General features: G+C 51.4%; 2 protein-coding genes across 2 annotated transcripts in view; both read left to right on the forward strand.

Annotated features, from left to right (window-relative positions):
- Positions 1-9,408, forward strand: part of LOC143841557 (uncharacterized) — a 45,573-nt gene extending 36,165 nt beyond the window's left edge. Inside the window, exon 5 of the mRNA XM_077345972.1 lies at positions 8,959-9,408. Within this exon, the coding sequence (XP_077202087.1) occupies positions 8,959-9,033 (75 nt within the window). The 3' untranslated portion in view covers positions 9,034-9,408. The remainder of the gene's footprint in view (positions 1-8,958) is intronic.
- LOC143841698 (uncharacterized) lies at positions 6,663-8,874 on the forward strand. Its single transcript, XM_077346378.1, has 4 exons — positions 6,663-6,722; positions 7,883-8,015; positions 8,269-8,348; positions 8,692-8,874. Exons 1-4 carry the CDS (start codon positions 6,663-6,665, stop codon positions 8,872-8,874), a joined length of 456 nt encoding a protein of 151 aa, XP_077202493.1.
- Positions 9,409-20,078: the final 10,670 nt, after the last annotated feature.

A 20,078-nucleotide genomic window follows, 5' to 3' on the forward strand; every position in this document is an offset into this window, starting at 1 on the left:
AACAAGACTAAGTTGAATTCTCACTGGCCCAGGCTAACACAGAGTTTGGGAGGGATGGTAAGATACTGCTGGACCTTGGAAAGGGGAAATTCCTTAGAATGAGAAGCCAGTGGCAGATGCCGGGTGGTGCTGTTGGTGGAAGGAAACCCCAGTGGCTGTAAAGCAGCAGACAGGGACCCTCACTCACCATCCGCACCATCAGCCTTCTGGAGGCTTCCCAAGAAGGCACACCATCCCACTGGAGGCTACGGGAAGGTCTGCAACATATCTTCAGGCCATGAGTACCCTTTCATTATGGTGTAAATAAAATGATTGCAATCTTCCGATTGATCATACAGTTATTAGAAACTGACTATATTTCTGCATATTGGTTGGACTGCTTTTGACCCCTGGTTCTTATCAAGAGAGCAGTATGGTCCTCTCAGACTGTTGCCAGCCTGCCTAGGAGGAAAGGGAGCAAGAGTGGCAAAGAGTTGTCCGGAGCCAAGGGGGTCTCCTTGGCGGGTCTGCAGGGGTTCTCTTCTAGCGCTGCGGGGCTTCACACGATTTTCGTGTTGACAAGCTGGAAAGATGCAGTCTGGATCCTATTGGATTGATAACTGATTGGTGGATTGATAGGGGTCTCTTTCGATGTAGGGGGGGAGGGGGCATGCCGTGTAAAAGGTGGGGGCGAGTCTCCCCCTAGAGTGACAGGAAAATTTTTCACACGTGGCAGGTTCTCTTTAAACTCTTACTCCTTCAGATCCACCAACTGCTTTTAGACATGTGGTAAGGTTGCATTTGAGACTGCCTGGATATTGACTAATGGAATCCAAAGTTGAGGTGAATGCATACCCAATTATTAAAATAACTGAATCTTAAAGTCTACAATTTAAAACTCAATAATCCACACCGTGCTTCATTTCGGGGGACAAGAGAGAGACAAGTTCCAAAAAACCACCCGAGACGCTACCTGCTCTCCAGTTATACCAAAGAAAAACGCTAATACTGTGATTTTCCATAGACTATTGGTAACATGGGGAGTCCTTTTTTTATCTTTTATTTTTTTAAAGCTGATGCTTGTGTCCATTGTAGCCCCCAACGGATCACTCTCATGGTAAGCAATGTCTCAAATAGGTAATGTGCATAGGAAACATAAGCTACAGATTTATGGTTTCCTTTACTGAAATAGATATTTTGAGATGCACTCTAACTATCGAGGCAGAGTCAGTCTGAGTAAACAGAACGTCTGAACCTTAACAGGAAAATGGGGGTAAAATCAGTGTGAGCCTGCAATGCCAGTGCTGCCGTGCCTGCAGTGCTCTACAGTAGATACTAAGGACAGTCCCTACGTATGGAAGTCCTTGACTGGCTATTCTTTTATGAGCAGGATTCCCCTCATCTCATGGTTTGTTCTAAAGCAACGCAAAGTGCAATGGAAAAGCAAGCATTTTGCATTTAATTCCCCACACACACACACACACAAACAATTGTAGCCCCCTCGCAACACACCCTTTCGAGGCAGGCTAAACTGAAGAGTGTAACTGCTCCACACCAGAGAAGAGTTTGCAAGATCCATGTGGTCTCTGGAAACTCCTGTTGTGGTGAAATATCAAGGGGCTGTAATGAACAGTACACATTCATCGTTTAACATTTAACTGACTGTATATCCAATTATTAAAATAACCGAATCTTAAATTTCAGGGTTCTGTGTACAGGGTGTGTGTGGGGGCGGGGGGGGGGGAGAGCTCAAAGTTTTGCAAACCCATTATTGTGTTTGAAGGGTGTTGGGGGAGGGGGGAATGGCCTGGTTTTTCCCCCCAGAGGCCTGGGCACAGTGGAGGAACCGCTAAGACACACACCCTGCTTTTTCCCCCCGGAGGGATCGCTGATCAATACTGAAACAGATACAGGAGCCTCAGCCTATTCCCACCACGCCCCCTTACACATCCGCTAAAATAACGGAATCTGACGTTCCCCCCTCAACCCTACTTTGTTCTAAAGCAACCCAAAGTGCAATTGAAAAAGCATTTTTAGAAAGCACCCTGTTGTACAGAGAGCTGTCTGTCCACACCTGCTTGCACTGAGCATTCCCTTAGAATATTTAAAAGACATGACAATTTAAAACCTATGTTGGAGACCTCTATACCAAATTGACAGACTGAGTTGCCCTAACTTTGTATATCTGAACAAACTTCTGTTCAGATTGCTGACAGGAGGTTTTCTGAACGTGTAGGAACATTGCTGTTATCGGGTATAACTTTGTTTAAACATTGTATAAAAATCCAAATAAATAAATAAAATTCTTGATTAAACACGTTGTGTTGAGAATATTTTGTGGAAGGTGGAGGGGTGGGGGTTGTGTTCTTTTACACTCTGTCTATGTTCCGGTATTTATTATTGTGTGGCATTAACACAAGACTATAAAACAAAAGTACACATATGGGAGGGGGGGGAGGCTGCTTTTGTGGGGAGGCAAGAGATGACCCAGGAATAGCATCTAGGAGACAGACACAGAGCAGAAAACTGAGCATGTAATTTGGCCCTAGATAGAAGTTGAGTGTGTGTGACTAGATTGGTGTTGTGGTAATGAGGAACTTACTCCTTTCCATCTGTTATTTACCCCATTGGAAATTTTCCTCCCTTCCCTAGGTCCATTAAGTCCTGGTATAGGAAAAATACAGGAATCTGTATTATGCTCAACTCCCCCCCCCGCCCCCCCACACACACATCCAGGCTTGGAGAAGGGCATTTTTTTATTGTTTTAATTAGTGAAACAACTTTGGGACAAGTTTTCCACGGTTCAAGTCCACATCAGATCCCCATTAGCAGCTTTTGAGAGCCAAATTATTGATTTTGTGTTCCAATGACAAGACCTTCCCTAATATGTCGATCTAATTCTTCTCAGTGAGATGGTGACCCTCCATGTGGCCTTCCATGGCAGACAGCAAGTGAGAGCTCACACGTCTGAGGGCTTCCTTGTACACAAAATATACCACTGCCTAGAAAAACTCAGTCCTGGAATGAAGATCACTGGGAGAGGCCTGTCTGGTTGTCCCAGTAACCAAAGAAGCTTATTTGGTGGCTACATGAAAAAAGGGCCTTTTCAGCGGCAGCCCCACACTTGTGGAATAAGCTCCTCTGGGTTGTACACTTGAACCTCCCGCTTTTGGTCCTTACTAGGCAGCTGTCGGCTTTACTTAGGATTGCATCGGATTAAAGTAGTCCTACAGTGTGGTTTTAAAATTTGCTTTTGTATCTATTTTATGTGATATATTTTATGTATTTTCTTTCTATTGTGAATCTCCTTGGGCACCCACCCTCCAAAAATAAAGCAGTCAACTCAGAGGCTCTCACATAGTTGACTGTATACAGCCAGCTGCTTTCAGGCTCTGTGTATCAGGGGGGGAAGGCCTGCCACTTTGACATGAACAAGAATAAAAAACTTCATGTTGGTCAGTTTTAAGAGTGCACTCAGAAATTCCTATCTTCTATTCCACGAATGATCAGATATCCCCCCCCCGATAGAAGGAAAAAACCCATTAGTCGTACCCCACCCTTCTACTGATCACATCGAAACACACTCGCTGGACACCCAAGCTCCAGCAAGCCACAATCAACACTCCCTGACGTTTCGAGGGGGGGGGGGAGAGCCTAACTAGCCTTTTCCTTTCTGACATATGTGAGCTATTCAGTAGGCAAACTGGCTGAGCAATTCCTTAGAAAGCCAGATCATACAGGCTGAGAGCTATGTGCTTGAACTGAAATATATATATTCATCCTGACTCTGCGGTAGATATGCTGGTGTGGTTTCCATGGGGTAGAGGGTCCTGCAGTAGCAGAAAGCCCCCTGGATGCCTTCTCTCTCTCCCATTTGAAAGGCAGTCCCCAGCCAGAGCCCCACACGCTCCTTAGCACGTTTAAATGCTGGTAGCATGCGCGCTCCTGGAGCTCCAAAAAAACCCTTCATAGCACCCCTGGCACACGCTCTGAGACTTTTTCCAGCCACACAGAGAACCCCTTTGGAGCCCCAGAGCACTCTCTATGTGTAAAACTGTACAACAGCCCACTCTGCAGGGCTGGCTTTTAGCACCAAAGATCCAAAATTAAATCATTTTGTTATTTTAATCAGGCCATGGTTGGATACCGAGTGTAGAAGGGAAGAAATGCACCCCCCGAGCCCCCCCCCAAAAAAAACCCCACCTACCATCTCCTGCCACACTCTCTGAAACTTCTTCCAGTCACACAGAGAACCCTTCTGGAGTCCCAGAGCATTCCCTATGTATAAAACTGTACAACAGCCCGCTCTGCAGGGCTGGCTTTTAGCACCAAAGATCCAAAATTAACCTGATTATTTTAATTAAACCATAATACGTTTGAAATTAACAAGGATAAAAAACTTTGGGCTATGTCCAAGAACCAAATTGGGACATCATGATTGCTTTTCGCCCTATGTGCTTCTGCAGGGGAGACTCTTCTTGTAAATCCTTACAATCCCTGCAGGGTTGGTTTTTAGCGTCAAAGATCCAAAATCATTCTGCCTATTTTTTAAGCAGGCTATGATACTTTTGAAATTAACAAGGATAAAAAATACAGCACCATCTACAGGGGCATTTTGATCGGCTTTTCTCTCATGTGCTTGTGCCCCCTCCTTCCCTCTCCCTCGTGCTCTCCCCGGGAAAAGTCTGGCACACAGTGGATCCACACAGTGGATCAATCCCAGGTTCCCCTCCTTCTGGAGAACATCAACAGAGAAATATGGCCAGATTTTTGCAAGGTGCCCTCAAACTGCATCTGGACTGTTATTCAGGACAATTTTCTGGCATATTAATTCCTGGGAGAGCTTTGTATATTTACTGTGTCTTTTTGCTTTCCTGTCTCTGTATTCCACTTCCAACTGTAACACTGATTTTATATGCCAAGGAGCGGTTTCAATTTGGAAACTTTCTCCCCAAATCCGCCTTGGCAGTCTTCAGCCCAGCCTCCTCCTGCCCGGCTTGGCTTGACCAGGGAGCCTGGCTGACCAGGAGGGAAGGGGAGGTCCATCAAGGCCGAGCCAAGAAGCGGGAGACGGAGGGAACGGCCCTCATCCCAGAGAGGCCCCCTCAAGTGTTCTTCGATATAAGGGCAGGTGGGGGGGACTGTGGACACAGGGTGCTGCCAGGCCAGTGACTCCCCTCCTCTTCTCTCTCTCCCTTCTAGCCTCCAACGCTTAAGGGCCCTGTTCAAACGGGCCAAGGTCGGCCCCTGGCCGGAGGAGAGGCACAGCCTGCGGGTGAGGAGGCGCTACAGTCGGCCGTGGAACAGAGGGCAGGAAGGCGGGTGGAAGCGGCGGAAGTGTTGAGAAGAGAGAAAACCCCTGGGCTCAAGCCCCCTGTGGCCCTCAGCACAAGGAGTGGGTTGGAACCAGGCCGACTGGGCTTGAAAATCTCGTGGAAATCTCATGGCACCTCCAAGACCGACCTCATTGATTAGGGTACGTCATTGGTGGGTCATGGACCCTTTCACCAGTCGGATCTGTGATGACAGACGAAAACGGGGCATTCATGGAGGGCTCCAGTGGGGAGGAGACAGGAGTAGCACCCATGGACACCCTGAGCCTGTCAAGGGTCTCTTTCGACGAAGGGGTGGAGGGGACATACTGTGGAAAAGGTGGGGGCGAGTCTCCCCCTAGAGTGACAGGATTTGCTGATTCCCCCTCTGGAGTCTGAGGGAGGCCAGGAGCCGAAATGGATCCCCTGATTGTTTCCGTGAACGTGCCCGACAGCAGTGCCCACGGTGGGGAGAACCCTTGTGCCTGAGGGGCAAATGGGCTCCCCCCACACAGGAGTGCTCCGCAATCCTGGCTGGGCTGTGTGGCCCTCGGAGCCCCTGGTGGGGCTGTGGGGACACCGAGGGGGGCTGCCACAGACTGCAGGCAGGGAACTCGATGGGGGGAGGCTCTCTCTCCTGCTGTGGATGGAGCCCCACCCTCAGACCTGGGAGCCACTGGGCCTGTTGCTGAAGCGATGGTCCAGACGATCCCTGGGGGGCGAGAGGGAAGGAAGGCCCCCCACCAGGGGAGGATTGGACCCAGCCCAGAACGTGGCGTCACCTGTGGAACCAAAAGCCCCCCAGAGGGCTAATGAGATGGCCTGAGAGGTGTTCTCCCTGCCGACCTCTGGGTGGGGATCAGCCCGCAGGTGCAGAGAAGCTGACTCTTCGCCCCTGGGAGCCAGCTGGGAAGGGCTCTGATGGAGCCACCTTGGAAGGGGGAAGGAAAGCGGGATCTCTCCGGGTATGAACCAGTCCTTCCTCCCCAGCTGCTGCTGCCTGCAGGAGGCGCCCACTTCCTGGCCACCAAGGAAACGGTAAGCCCCCTGAGGCACGAGGGCCAGAGAAGCCATGGAGACTTTCAGGGGGGAGCCTCCTCGGGAGCGATAGTGGCCCAACCAGATAGACTGCCCCTGACTGGGGAGGGCTGCTTCTCTCCTTGGCCCTCCACTGCCAGGCTCACAGCCCCCCTCTTGCCACTTCCGGAGGAGGCGAAAGAGGCAGGGTCCCTCTTTGGGTGCCAAATCCAGAGGCCTGGAGATGGAGTGGTGGTCTTCAAGGCTTCCTGGCCAGGCCTGGGGGGAGGGGGGATCAGCCATATCATGCCAGATGGCTCTTCCCATCAGGCCAGAAAAAGGCTTCAGAGAAGGATGGTGCAGGGTCTGATCCGGGAGGATCCCTCAGAAGGCCCCCTGCACACCCTCCTGGACGTAAGTAGCTGGAGAAGGTGGGAGGCAGATGGGCAGAGGGGATCCAAAGGGAGCCCAGCAGGGAGACACGGTCACCTCTGGCTCAGCAAAATCCACCCCACCCTCCTGCCGGAGGGGGGCCCTCCCAACTGGCTGCTCTAGAAACCCATTCCGGAATTTGGCTTTCTGTGGCGGCAGCAGAGTGGCTTGCCTCTCTCCTGGGGGAAGAACTCCCAAGGAGCTGCCGTCCGTGAGCCGTGGGAGCACCCCAATGGAGGGGTCACTGGGCACCCGTCCTGTCCCCTCCGGGACCCTGAGGGCCGCTTGAGATGGTGGCTCTGCTTTCCGGGGAGTCTAATTCTGTGAGATGCGGGGGGCAGAGAGGGAAGTCAATGTGCCTGAGAAACACCAGCTGCCCGCAAGCCTTCGGGGAGGGCGGTATAGAAATGTGAATAAAAAAATAGATAAACATGAAAGCGAACCCCTGTGCTGCTCACACAACCTTCCCTGGGAGAGGATTGCTGATAACAGGAGAACCGAGGCCAGCCAGGCTGGGAGACGACGGCCCCCTCGGGGCAGGTTGGGGGCAGGCAGCTATCCCACAGGAACAGAGCCCTTTTCAAAGCATGGGGCCCACCTCCTCTGGGGATCTTTCTGAAGAGCAGCCCCGTCCTTGGTGGGCAGAGGTGCAGGGGGAGGGGGCATTGAGGACCATGCCCTGGCCGGAGGGCGTAGGCTGAGGGGCAGCTTCCATCCTTCCTTCCTTCCTTCCACAGCAACTCTTATACTAGCACCGGGTCAGGTGGCCTGCCCCAGAGCCCGGGCAGCTGATCTGCTTAGGGATGTCCTTCTGGATGCCTACAGGATGCCTGGCTTGAACGTAAGTCCTCCACCTCCAGCGGGGTATGGCCGGTGGAGCCCAGCAAGAGAGGAGGGGCCACTTCATCTCTGGGAGGGGGAAGATGAGGCCTGGTCCTTTGGTGTCCAAAGCGCCCACCTCCCTCCCTGACTCTTCCCTGAAATGCCAGAGTGTCTACCCCTGGGACATTCTTCCTTCTCTGCTAAGGTCCCCCCCAGGGTCAGTGGGGAGAGTCAGGAGGCAGGAGGAACCCCAGTGGTTCAGGGCTCCTGGGCTGTCTCTGGATGGACAAGACAGGCCTCTTCTTCTGCTTCCAATCTAGATCATTGACCAAGATGAATACGGGCACCTGGTGGCAAAGCTGTCCGTCTCCCTGGCCGACCCGGAAGCGGAGGTCCGGGAGAAGGCCAGGGAGGTCATGGGACAGCTGATGCAAGTGGAGCAGAAGGGGCAGGGTGAGTTCACGTCCCTTTTCTGGGCTGGAGCACCCCCTCCCTTAAGAGCCACGGAGTTCCAGATAAGCCTTCCCCGCCACGGCCTCCAGCCCTCTGGTCCCCACGACCCCAGCCCTCCACCGGTGCCAGAGGGGGAGGCCAGCGAGGCCCAGGCGGAGGGGGAGGAGACACCCCCAGGCCAGGAGGAAGCACAGCTGTTCTGAGCAGGGCCAGTCTGCTTGAGCTCCCCCCCCCCCCGGTGTCTTCCTTTCAGGCCGGAGCAAGTTCACTTGGGAGGAGGACCCAGAGCGGCCCTGGAGGGAGAGCTACGCCCACCTCATAGGGGCAGCTGAGGTACGGAGGCCCGTCTGTGGTGCTGGCCAGGCAGTCTTGGAAAGGCCTCGCCTCTTGGGCCTGGGTCAAGGGGCCTTGGTTCATTCCCCGGGAAGGACACAGCAGAGCTCCCTTGGGGGATTCTTCCATCAGCGGTGTGCAGGGAGACTGGGAGTCCCCCCTTCCCTTCGCCATGCCACAGCTCTGGAGCATGCTCTGAATCCCATTTCCTCGCAGGGGAGCTGTTTGAAGCCTCCCTTTAAATAGGGGTGAGGGAGGGAGGGCGGGAAGGAGCCAAAACCTCTGGAGAAGAGGGACCAGGGCGGGTTAGAAGAGGACTGACAGGGTCTCTTCCTGGTTTCAGGTGTTCGGAGGTCACCTCAGGGAGAGGCAGAGGCTCTCTCTCCAGGAGGCCGCTCTGGAGGACGCCCTGAGCCTGGACGGGCGGTGGGTGAGGGAGGGAGGCCTCTTGGTCCTCCTCTCCCTCCTGGGCCAGGCCAGGGCCCTGCTGGAGGAGCAGGTGCGTAGATGGGGAGATCAAGCATAGAGGGGAGGGGCCAAACATCCCAACCCCCTTGCTGAGGCTGAAAGGAGGGCAGGAATCACTGGGGGCATTTCTCCATCTCCCCAGATCGAAGACCTTCGGAGCAACCTCTCTGCCCTGCTCTATAATCTCTGGCGGGCCCCCGTTTGTCGCTGTTCTTGAAAGGCCTCTGCCTCCGGGCCACGAGGGCTCCTCTGAGGAAGGCCCTTGCTGGCTTTCCCCTACTCAGAAGCAAGTCTGCCGTCTCTTGCCTATTTGATGGACCGCTGCAAGAGAGCTGACCCTGGGCCTGCCAGCTTTCCTTTTCTCCCCTACAGATGAGTAAAAGGACCCTGCAGGATTGCCCTTCCTCCTCCTCCTCCTCCTCCCACCGCCCTTTCCCATGCAGGGACTGCAGAGAGCACCGGTTACATGCCAGGTCAGCGTCATGTGCCCCCCACCAGACCACCAGAGACTTCTGAGATAATCCCATACCTCCACATTATAGCCAAGCGTTAGACCACCCTCCTGTGGGAGCAACCACAAGGACCTTCAAGGAGTTGTCTGGATTCCAAAATATGACTGCCAGTCTGCCAGCCATGACACCCCTTGGACTGTTGGGTAAATCAAGATTCCTGGACCTTGGGGACCATTCCAGTTCATCTCAGCCACTCAAGAGGGCTTGCAGGTAATGAAGACTTGCTTTCCTCCTGACCCTGTTCTTTGGCATGCCGACCCCATGCTCTCCTTCGTGAAAGAGGCCAATGCACCCATCTCAACCACTGGAGCCATGCTGTCGCAGGAGGTGTGGCCCACAGATCTCCTACATCCCTGTGCACATTCCTGTCGATTGTAGCTGTTTCTCGTGATCCCTTGTTGACTCCGGGCAACGAGGGCTCCCTCTGAGGAAGTCCCTTCAGTGCTTGCACAGGGGATACCTTAACCTTTACCTTTAAAGTTAATTAAAATTATTACAAGCAATTAATTGGTTAAACAGGGTATTAAATTAGTTTATGTTTATGGGTAAATCATCATAACTTCACTGGCCTTTGAAGCTAATCTCCAGTCCATGCCTGGAGGTTGGCAACCCCCTGGTCAATCGTGTCCCTCTGTAACAAACTTAAACTCTGGTCACCTTAGCTAGGCTGGGCCTGCTGACAAGGGCCTCCTGGCCTGCGGACTGCCTGCTAAGGGGCTCTGTCCCGGCCCCCGCCTGCCCCATTTGATCTGGCTGCAAGCTGCCACCCAAAGCCACCTTAAGCTGCCTGACCAAGGGCCAGGGGAGGGGGCCCTTTCAAGGCCTGTTCTTAGGAACGGGCTTTGAAGCTAGTTTCAAATAATAAGGTCTATCATCGTCTGTTGTAACTCTGAATATGTTTACTTGCATACTAGAGAACGAACACAATCTTTAACGGTAACCTTTTCTCTGAGACACACTTTCTGTTCCCCTTGTTCACATGAAGTTAACAGCCTGGTTATTACAGTGTTTGCTGGCGTATAAGACTACTTTTCCCCCCTGAAAAACAAGCCTCCAAGTGGGGGGGTGGTCCTATACGCCGGGTGCACTTCAGCTGGGATAGACAGAGCTGCCCATAGTGGCCCCTAGTACTGTGATGTCATGTCACAAACTCTATATTTTGAGTGGAAATGTTGGGGGTCGTCTTATATGCCGGCAAATACGGTATATGGTTTCATTTGATCTTCCCAATATAGACGTAGTGATCACTGGACGTTTTCCCAAAGATACACCTGAGCATTAAGAGAGAGTCTCAGCCGGCCTCTCCCTCTCTCTGCCGCACAACCAACCGTCTGAGGCCAACGGTCAGATGGGACACTCCCATCATGCACCACTTCAGCCGCCCAGTGTCCAGCCAGGAGGCAGAAGAAGAAGCCCAGCAAATGGGAAATGGAATCGTATTCCTTCGGAGGCAATTCCTGAGCAATGCTTCTATTCACAGGAATGTCACCCAGAAAGGCGAGGTCATCGGATGAATGCTTGCATGTGTCCCAGGGCTCGGTGAGAGGCGCTTCCGTGAGATGGGGTCTTAATCGGGATAAGCACGGCATCTCTCAGACCTTTAATCCAAGATGCAGAGTGCTTTTGGAAGGACACCCTTTATGGAATCACGAGTCTTGAATCTTTTAAAAATTCATCTTGTTCCTGATTTTGGGAGGGGGAAAACATTAGAGAGGCATGCTTTGTGTAAATACTTTGGGAAACAGTTATTTATGGCATTGCCTGCATGCTTGTCTGCCTATCTGTCACTCCAGGCTGTTCTCAATTCTTAGAGAGAACTTCCCAGATAGAGAAAGGCAGGGTCCAGTCTGAATCCACCAGTGACTCAGTTCAAAGGCTAACCTGTGGATCCAAGACTCGAGGTTTGTGGCGGCCCGTCTGCAGTGCCCGGAGAGACTCCCTTTTCTCGATACTGAACCAAGCAGGAATGGGCAGATCGCAGCCCTGTGGGCCGATGAGAACTTATGCCCCCCCCCCCCCCCCCGTGAACAGTGAGCCACTCATTCCTTTTGAGGTCCCTCTACACTTTGGACCAAGGGCTTGCTCTCTACATGCTAGTCTCCGGGCAATGCCATTATACACATAGCCCAAATGACCTAGGGTTGTAGTTTGCTTCCTGTTTACTCTCAGAACAGGAATCCGGAGTGGCAGAGGGGTGAAGAAGCACAAGAGAAGAACACTGTCCATATGATCTCATGAAAAGGGGGTGGCACAGGGAATTTTGGCTTACCCTCATTGAGTTTGAAGTGTGCCATTCATCCAGGTTAATGTGCCAGAGTGGGAAGCAAAAGGTGTTTTGTGTAGATTCAGCTTGCTGAGAAAGTTGTGTAAGAGATATATAAATTGCAAACACTTTGGCATATAAACCGCTTTGAACCGTTGACTGGGAGCTTTTAAAGTGAATGGCCCAACTGGCCCCATTAGCCAAGAGAGAAGTTTCATATGTGCTGAGTGCTTATTTAAGCTGCTAGTCCCCAGACCCAACTTCTGATCGTTTTTCTGGCGCTTGGTCTTGTATTGCTTTTACATTGGTAGTTTTTGTCAGTGTCACGTCTAACAAACCTAGGCCTCATCTGTTTTCTGCCCCTGGTTTCAATTGAAATCTTACGTCAGGCTTCTCCAAACAACTTATCACCCTGAAAAGGATAAGCAACGACCACAGTCTTTGAATGGTTATCAGCAGAACACCCTGCAAGCCACAAAACGCGACTGGCCGCAGATATGAGGCAGGTGGGGCTGAGAGAGCTCTGACAGAACTGCTTGGTGAGAACAGCTCTATCAGGACTGAGACTGGCTCAAGGTCACCCGGCTATGTAGGGGAGGGGGAACGAAACCCAGCTTGCCAGATTGGAAGCCACTGCTCTTAAACACCGTGCTGTCCTTCCCCTCCACAACCCCAACCCTTCTCAGGAAGGATTTGTTGCATAGAAGAGAAGAAGCTGCCAAAGACCTATGTGGAGCCAAAGGTACAGGCTGGACAGGGGGCCAGGGTGGCCAGCCCTTAACTGGGAATTCCTGAGGTGGGCGTGGAGCCTGGGTGCAGGTGCAGAACAACTTTAGGAGAAAAGAACTCTATAGTGACTAGGGGGGCACTAGCGGCAGGGATTTCGTGGGGGGGGGAGTTGTAGCTGGTGGGGCCAATCGGGACTGGATTGCTCCCCCCTCTCCCTCGCTTGCCCATCCCTTCCCTACCTGCCTGCCTGCCTGCCTGGCCGCCCTCCCTTGGAGTGAAAGCCGGGTGTGGCCCTGCCCAACTCACTGTGGCTTGAGGCAGCAGCAGCGGAGCCAGGACATTTAAATACCGCAGCGGGACACGGGACATTTCCCTTAAAAACCTGTCTGTCCCGAGACTAATGGTCAGCTTAGTCTATGTACAAATCCTGTACAAAGACCAGGAAACAAGTCACAGGCCCCCACAGGTCAGAGTTCTAGGACTTCACCCCCACAAACCCCACTTGTACTCTGCTGATTGATTTCCTCTAGCGTGCTCACTCTTCTAGAATGGGGCAGCAAACATTTCTCCGCACAAATAATGATCATGCAGGTCACTGTAGTATTATTAATCTCCTGCCAGGGCCATTGGAGGAGAGGGGAATTTAGCCCAGTCAGATCAGGAAGTTCCTGGTATTTCGCAAATAATCTCTTCCTGTGTCGTGATTGGGTCTCTGGAGACTTCCAGCCCCTCAGTTCAAGACTTCCTTTCTATTTGCTTTCCGATGAAGAAGAACAATTAGTCAGTTAGACTGCTAGGACTCTCTCCCTCCTCCCCCTCTCTTTCCAAAGTTGTCTCAATTTTCAATAAAGCTTTGTTGTTGTTAGGTGCGAAGTCGTGTCTGACCCATCGCGACCCCATGGACAATGATCCTCCAGGCCTTCCTGTCTTCTACCATTCCCCAGAGTCCATTTAAGGCCCCAGAAGACCTCTCCGCTCCACCCCCTCCAACTGGCTGAGGATCCTTAGCCCTAAAGAGGCACGTCGGACCTCAACAAGGGCCACGGCCTTTGCAGACCTGGCCCTACCTGGTGGAACGAGCTCCCGGAGGAGATCAGGCCCTGCCCGAATTCCCACAATTCTGCAGGGCCTGCTAAAGGGAGCTCCTCCACCAGGCATTCGTTTAAGGCTGACCGACTCGGAACATCTGCTGGCCCCTCCAGACGCCCTTCCATGACTGAACAATTTGATTTCCCCAGTGTTGTTGCTATTCATGTTGTGTTGTGAATTGTTCCTTGATAGATTGTTGTGATGCTCTATTGAAAATTGTATAATGTTCTAAATTGGTATAATGTTCCATGTAAATTTACCCAATGTTCCATGTAAACCACCCAGAGCCGTAAAGAATGGGCGGTCTAAAAATCCAAATAAATAATAATAAATAAATACCCAGGAAGATGTCAATACTGCAGTTCCAGAGGAGGGACTGGATCGTCCTTCGCAAGGCCCTCAGCTGTCCTGGGAGCTCATTCCACCAGCCGGAGTCAGGCCTGAAAATATCTATTGGACACTGCAGAGGGCAACACGCTGTGCAGGGCTTAAGGAGTCAGACGGTCCGTCAGGTACGCAGGGCCTGAACCTCGTGTGCCTTAAACATCAAAAACAATACCTTGAAGCTGACCTAGTTCTCAACAGGCACCCAATGCAGCTGCCTCAGCACAGGCTGCAGATGGGCCCTCCAAGGTGTCCCAGGAAAGACCCTCGCAGCTGCATTTGGTACCAGCTGTAATTTATGGAGCAGGGACAAGGGCAGGCCCAAGTAGAGTGAGCTACAGACATCTAGCCTGGAGATGACCGTTGCATGGATCACGGTGGCCAGGTGATTGTGGGACAGAGGGCACTAGTAGCCTTGCCTGGTGAATGTGGTAGAAGGTCAGCTTGGCAACTTTGTTTGTTTGTTTGTTCATATACCACCCACCCCAGAGGCTCAGGGCTGTTTACATGAAACAGGAACGATACAGGCAACTCCGTTTGTAGTAATAACGTGGTGATAACAATAACAATAATATATTAATAATTATAAACAACATAGAACGGTGTAATACTGGGAAGAGCATTAAATCAATTCGTACTGAAAGGCCAGTGGGTTGGGGGAGTCTCTATTGATTGCTGTAGGAGAGAGACTCGGGGGGGGGGGGAGGGGGGGCAATCAGAAGTGATGGTTTAGGTCGACCTCAGCCAAATACCTGGTGGAAGAGATCCCTTTTGCAGGCCCTGCAGAACTGTTCAGGTTCTGTCAGGGCCCTGCAGAAAGGCAATGCCCAGATCCACTGGGCCCAGACCATGTGTGGCCTTAAAGGAGCGACCAGGAAGGAGGTTGGGGAAACAGGAGGCAAGAGGCGGGGGAGGGGGAGGTGTGTGTGTGTGTGTGCATGTGTCTCTGTCTGTCTGTCTCCCTGGCTGTCTGACTGTGACAGAGAGGGAGGGGATCAGGACCAAGAAGCCCCATACCTGATAGACTATGTGTTCCCCATACTTGATAGACTCTCAATATATTTTTTAAAAAGTTTTCTCTGCCTCTCAGACAGAAACAAACAAACAAACAAATAAATGTGGTACCTGAGAGATTCGTTGAAAATGTCCTGCAAAGTCTAGGGGGTTGGACTCAGTGACCCTGAGGCTCCTTCCATGAAAGACCTGCTATCCCAGTACATCTCTCGATAACATTGGCCCTACCTCTCCCAGATGTACTAGGATAGCATATTTGCAGATCTTTCATTCATTCATTCATTCATTCATTCATTCATTCATTCATTCGACTTTGATACCACCCTCCCAGCAAGCCAAGTACTTGCAGATTTTCAGGCGAAAAATGTTTATTCATCTGAATTTTATAAATATGCCAAACAGTAAAACTTTATATGCTACATGATGCTTTGGGTGTGAGAGCAAAAAATTGTGCTTTAGGTGTGAGAGCAAAAAATTGTATTTATCTCAATTTTTCAACCAGATTTCTATTTTTTTCCAAAGGTGGTGATGGTGGGGTGATTCTGCAAATTGTGCATCTCTAGTCAGAAGAGATGCATGAAGATCCGTTCACTGCACATGTGTCAGAATTAAACCCCTCCAGAAAACTAGTTCAAGATCAAGGGCAAAAGTGATTCTTGCAAATGGCGGGGGGGGGGGGGATGTTCTACTTTGGGAGAACTTCTTGCAGCCTACCTGAGTTACTCACCAGAACACTGTTTAACTGCTTGAAGATGGGAGGTAACCTAAGCATGCCTCCATTTAAAAACAATTCTTCCAGCACCTTCAGGACTAATAAGATCTTATTTCAGGGGAATCTTGCATAGAACACAGAAATTTATATTGCAACAAGGCTCAACTCAAGACTCCTGATAATGTTTGCTGACACAAGCAGTGTTCCCTCTGGAATGAAGTCAGTTTAGGTTAGTAACAGAAAAGTCTTTTTTTGTTATCTTCATTCTTGATAAGCCCATTAGCCAGCTTTCTCAGTCCGTATAAACAGAGCACAGCCGAATATCAACAGACATCGATAACAAAATAAACTTCTATCAAGAAGCAGGAGCCTAAACAAACATGGCCACCAGATGGCACCATTTCTCCACAGTACAACTGGCGTTTTGTAATATTGTGTCTCAAACTTTATTTTAGTCTTTTTTTTTTTTTTACTACCAATCCATAATGGCAGCTGCCCAGGGTTGAAAGCAGATTACACATAAGCACAAGAACTATTCAACCAATCAAGCGAATTGTACAGAATATAACAGCCACGATTCCTAGTAAAGCAGGAAAATCCAGTAGGATCAACGGCACCGTGGACAGAACCCACGGGGGGCCAGGTGATCGTGGCCAAACAGGAAGCCTGAACGGGGGGTGGGGGGCTTTGACATGGTCAGTCCAAGCTAGCCTGATGTCGATTGGCCCTGCTTAGTAAATGGGTGGGAGACCCCCAAGGAAGGCAGCCCTGGACCGTGTGAAAGGGAGAAGGGAAGGAAGCAGGGTGCAAGAAACACACTGGATCCACACATCAAACAGAATCAGAACAAATGCCAGAAGCACAGCATTCTGACACTCCCCCAGCTGAGAAACACAGGCTTTGCTCCCCCTCCCCCCCCCCCACCCGCCATTAATTTCACAGCCTTTCATGAAGGGTATGCAAAGGTATGAGGGACAGAAGAATTCATTTTTTAAGGAGCAAAAATCTTGGGGAAATCTATGTGTAACCCTTCAGGGCCTATTCTGCACACAACAGATAATGCACTTTCAATGCTCTTTATATGTAGATTATTCGGTTCTGCACAGGAAAATCCAGCTGCCAAAGCACATTGAATGGGCACGTAGAGTCCCTGGGCAACCGAAGGGCAAATTGTAGCACGCGCACACACACGTGGCCAGTTCGAGTCAGGAAGGTGAGGAGGTCACAGACCCTTCCTCTTTGTGCTGAAGAGCCTTGATGGGAACTAGGGTTCCCCAAGAAGGTGCTGCAACTTGCCCCTGACGGGAGGTCCCTGGGGTTGGCCTGGAGGCTTCCAAAGACCTTGGTAGCAGGGAAGGAGGCCCAAACAAGAGCCCAAGAGGCAGAAGGGCCTCCTTGACTCTCCCCCATGCTCAATGCAGAAAGTCTACGCTGATGTTTGTCCAAGAGAAAGCTCACCACCTTGTGCTTGAAGACACACACGTACTCCCAAGGAAGAGCGGGCTCCACCCAAAGGCTTTCTGTCCCAGTTAGGAGGTTTTGCCTCCTGAGACAAGCTGTGCCCTCTAGTCTTGCCCTCTGGATAGAGTGGCCAATCTCCAGGTGCGGCCTGGAGATCCGGAATGACAGCTGATCACAAGATGACAGAGATCGGCTCCTCTGGAGTACTTATGAGTGTCCTGCATTGCACAGAGGGTTGGACTAGATGACCCGGGAGGTCCCTTCCAACTTGTTATGCATCCAACCTCAAGAGCTTCCTGGCTGGTGGAGGCAAAATACCTGCAATCTCCAGGTTTTGACACAGATGTCACCCCATCATCCCCCTGGACACTGTCTCTCTTTCTGGCTCCTGGACTGCCCCATTTCGTTATAGGATTTAAAACATTTCCGAGCCTCCTCAGGGAACTCAAGGCGGCTTTCAATGTAAGCAGAATATGATCAAAAGAGAACATTAGCAACGCTATGAAGCCTATAAATTACAGATGGGAAGGCAGAGACCCCTTCGGCCTCACCCCCTTTCTTTTTCTTTTTCTTCCCACTCCCAGCCTGCTTTGCTTGACTTGTCCGTCTGTCTTGAGGTGCCCCCTCCTTCCCTCTCCCTCGTGCTCTCCCCGTGAGTAGTCTGGCGCTTTTCCATGTTGGCCCCCAAGTCATGGCAGGTCCCAGTAAGAGTTGCTGCTGTCAGCTCAGGCCTAAGGCTCCATAGCCACTGCAGCCACGTCATGATGAACTATCTTGATCGTGGATCTCCAGAAGTGGCTCCTGGGCCATTCGCTGCAGGGCCTCCTCCTTCGGGGGATTAAAGGTCTTGAGGGAGGGGCCTTTCTGGGGCAGGTTTGGCCCCCCCCCAGTCCACTCCTGCCTCCCCTCCCTCCCTCCGCTTTCCAGAAATCAGGGTGTATAAGGTTGACAGTACTGCTGTGGTTGCCAAGGGACCCACAACAGCCACAGAATCCAGTGGGGCTCCTTAAAGTGACAGGTGTGTTTCTGTTATTTTGGGGAGTTGAGAGACAGCTCTCTGTCTGACCCCAGGAGACTTCTTGGCCTCTTCTGGGTACGGATGTCAGCCTCCATGGGGGATGCTAGCCCAACACTCTGTGCCCTACAGTGGCCAAAACCCAGGGGCCACCAGAAGGTCCAGAGCCCTCCCACTGTTGCCCCCCCCCCCGAGTGCCATGAACAGAGAGCACCACTGCCCCAGACCTAAGAAAGTGAGAGAGGCCAGCTGGGTCAGGCCAGGGCCCGTCCATTCTGGCCCTCTGTGCCACACAGTGGATCAATCCCAGATTCCCCTCCTTCTGAAGAACATCAACAGAGAAATATGGCCAGATATTTGCAAGGTGCCCTCAATCTGCATCCGGACTGTTATTCAGGACAATTTTCTGGCATATTTATCAATTCCTGGGAGAGCTTTGTGTATTTAGTGTGTCTTAGACTTCTTTTTGCTTTCCTGTCTCTGTATTCCACTTCCAACTGTAACACATATTTTATATGCCAAGAAGCGGTTTCGATTTGGAACTGTGGATTCTGGTCCGAAGGGTTACCTTTTTTGTGCACAGAATTGGCCATGCCCATTTTAACACTTTTTTGCGTTGTTCTGAAAACATGGTGCAGCGGCTTTAAAAACAAGAGCTTTTCAACAGCAGAAAATGTTTTCATCCATCCACCCTTCTTCCCTGACATCTCTCCCCGCCTCCTCCAGGGCTCAAGGGGGGGGGGAGACCCTGCCCTGTCTGGCAGAGAGGCCTGGATCCTTCTGTGCTTGGCTGCCATCTTGGAAGAGGCCATGAGAGCCGAGGAGACCCCCCCACCCCAGAGTCCGCTCACATAGACGCACATGGCCGCCTGGACCCTGGAGGAAATCTCAGTCCTGCTGGGAAGGGGTTGTGACCACCTTAAATTTGTGTCCCTAGGTGAACAACACAGAATCTGTGCCGGGTGGGAATCGCTGCTACGGCTGCCCCCCCCCCCCCGGGAAAGTAAGTAAGCTTGAGGGGGAGGGAAGGGCAGGAAACAGCCCCCTTGGCCACTGTGACCCGAGGGACGGGGGGGGGGGGCAGGGCCTCCTTTGTGACGTCACCCCCTGCTGGTGCCCTGGGCTGCCGCTCCCCGGGGGGGGCCTTTGTGGGTTGTTGAAGGAGCCTTGGAGTTGGTGCTGGAGAGAGATTGCTGGAGAAAAATCGTGTTTTGTTTGTTTATTGGTTTATTTCTTTCTGATTTCCGTTTATCCATTTATTTCACTAATTTATTTTGTTTATTTTAATTATTTTATTTATTCATTTATTTATTCTTTTTGATTCATTTATATGGTTCATATTTATTCATTTATTTTTACCTTAATATTTATTTGTATATATTTGTACATCTGTATATATTTGTATTTATTTACTTATTTATTTGTACATTTATTTGTAAATTTATTTATTTGTACCTTTGTATATATTGATTTGTATATATCCTGAAGACAATGGCTGCACAACATCTAAGAATGTAAGTGGGGCATCTGCATTTTGTTCCCCCATAGAACGATCCCCCAAGCGATGTGGGTTGTGAAGCGGTCGGGTTTCAGCTCTCCAGAGATAAGGCTGTCCGAAGGCTCAGCTCCGCGTCAGGGGAGGGAAAGGGTGTGTCAGGCCTTCTCCGGTCCCTCCACCCTCCCAGGCAAGAGGGGACAAGAGCCCCCCCCATCTGGTGCCCAGGGGACAGCGGAGAGGAGATTCTCTCCAGACCTCAGACGCCCTGCAGCCCCCTGCCCACCCGGACAAGACTGAAGGGCTTCTGCGGCCTTTCTCCCCAAATCCGCCTTGGCAGCCTTCAGCCCAGCCTCCTCCTGCCCGGTTTGGCTTGACCAGGGAGCCTGGCTGACCAGGAGGGAAGGGGAGGTCCATCAAGGCCAAGCCACGAAGCGGGAGACGGAGGGAACGGCCCTCATCCCAGAGAGGCCCCCTCAAGTGTTCTTCGATATAAGGGCAGGTGGGGGGGGACTGTGGACACAGGGTGCTGCCAGGCCAGTGACTCCCCTCTTCTTCTCTCTCTCCCTTCTAGCCTCCAACGCTCAA

The sequence above is a fragment of the Paroedura picta genome, chromosome 7 (assembly GCF_049243985.1).
Source record: "Paroedura picta isolate Pp20150507F chromosome 7, Ppicta_v3.0, whole genome shotgun sequence".
In the NCBI taxonomy this organism is placed as follows: Eukaryota; Metazoa; Chordata; class Lepidosauria; order Squamata; family Gekkonidae; genus Paroedura; species Paroedura picta.

Excerpts from the sequence above, each read along its gene's own strand:
- LOC143841698 (XM_077346378.1), top strand. The coding sequence starts at position 6,663 with ATGGTGCAGGGTCTGATCCGGGAGGATCCCTCAGAAGGCCCCCTGCAC. Across the intron at positions 8,016-8,268 it reads AGTGGAGCAGAAGGGGCAGG|GCCGGAGCAAGTTCACTTGG; the intron begins GTGAGTTCACGT and ends TCTTCCTTTCAG. Across the intron at positions 8,349-8,691 it reads ACCTCATAGGGGCAGCTGAG|GTGTTCGGAGGTCACCTCAG; the intron begins GTACGGAGGCCC and ends TCCTGGTTTCAG.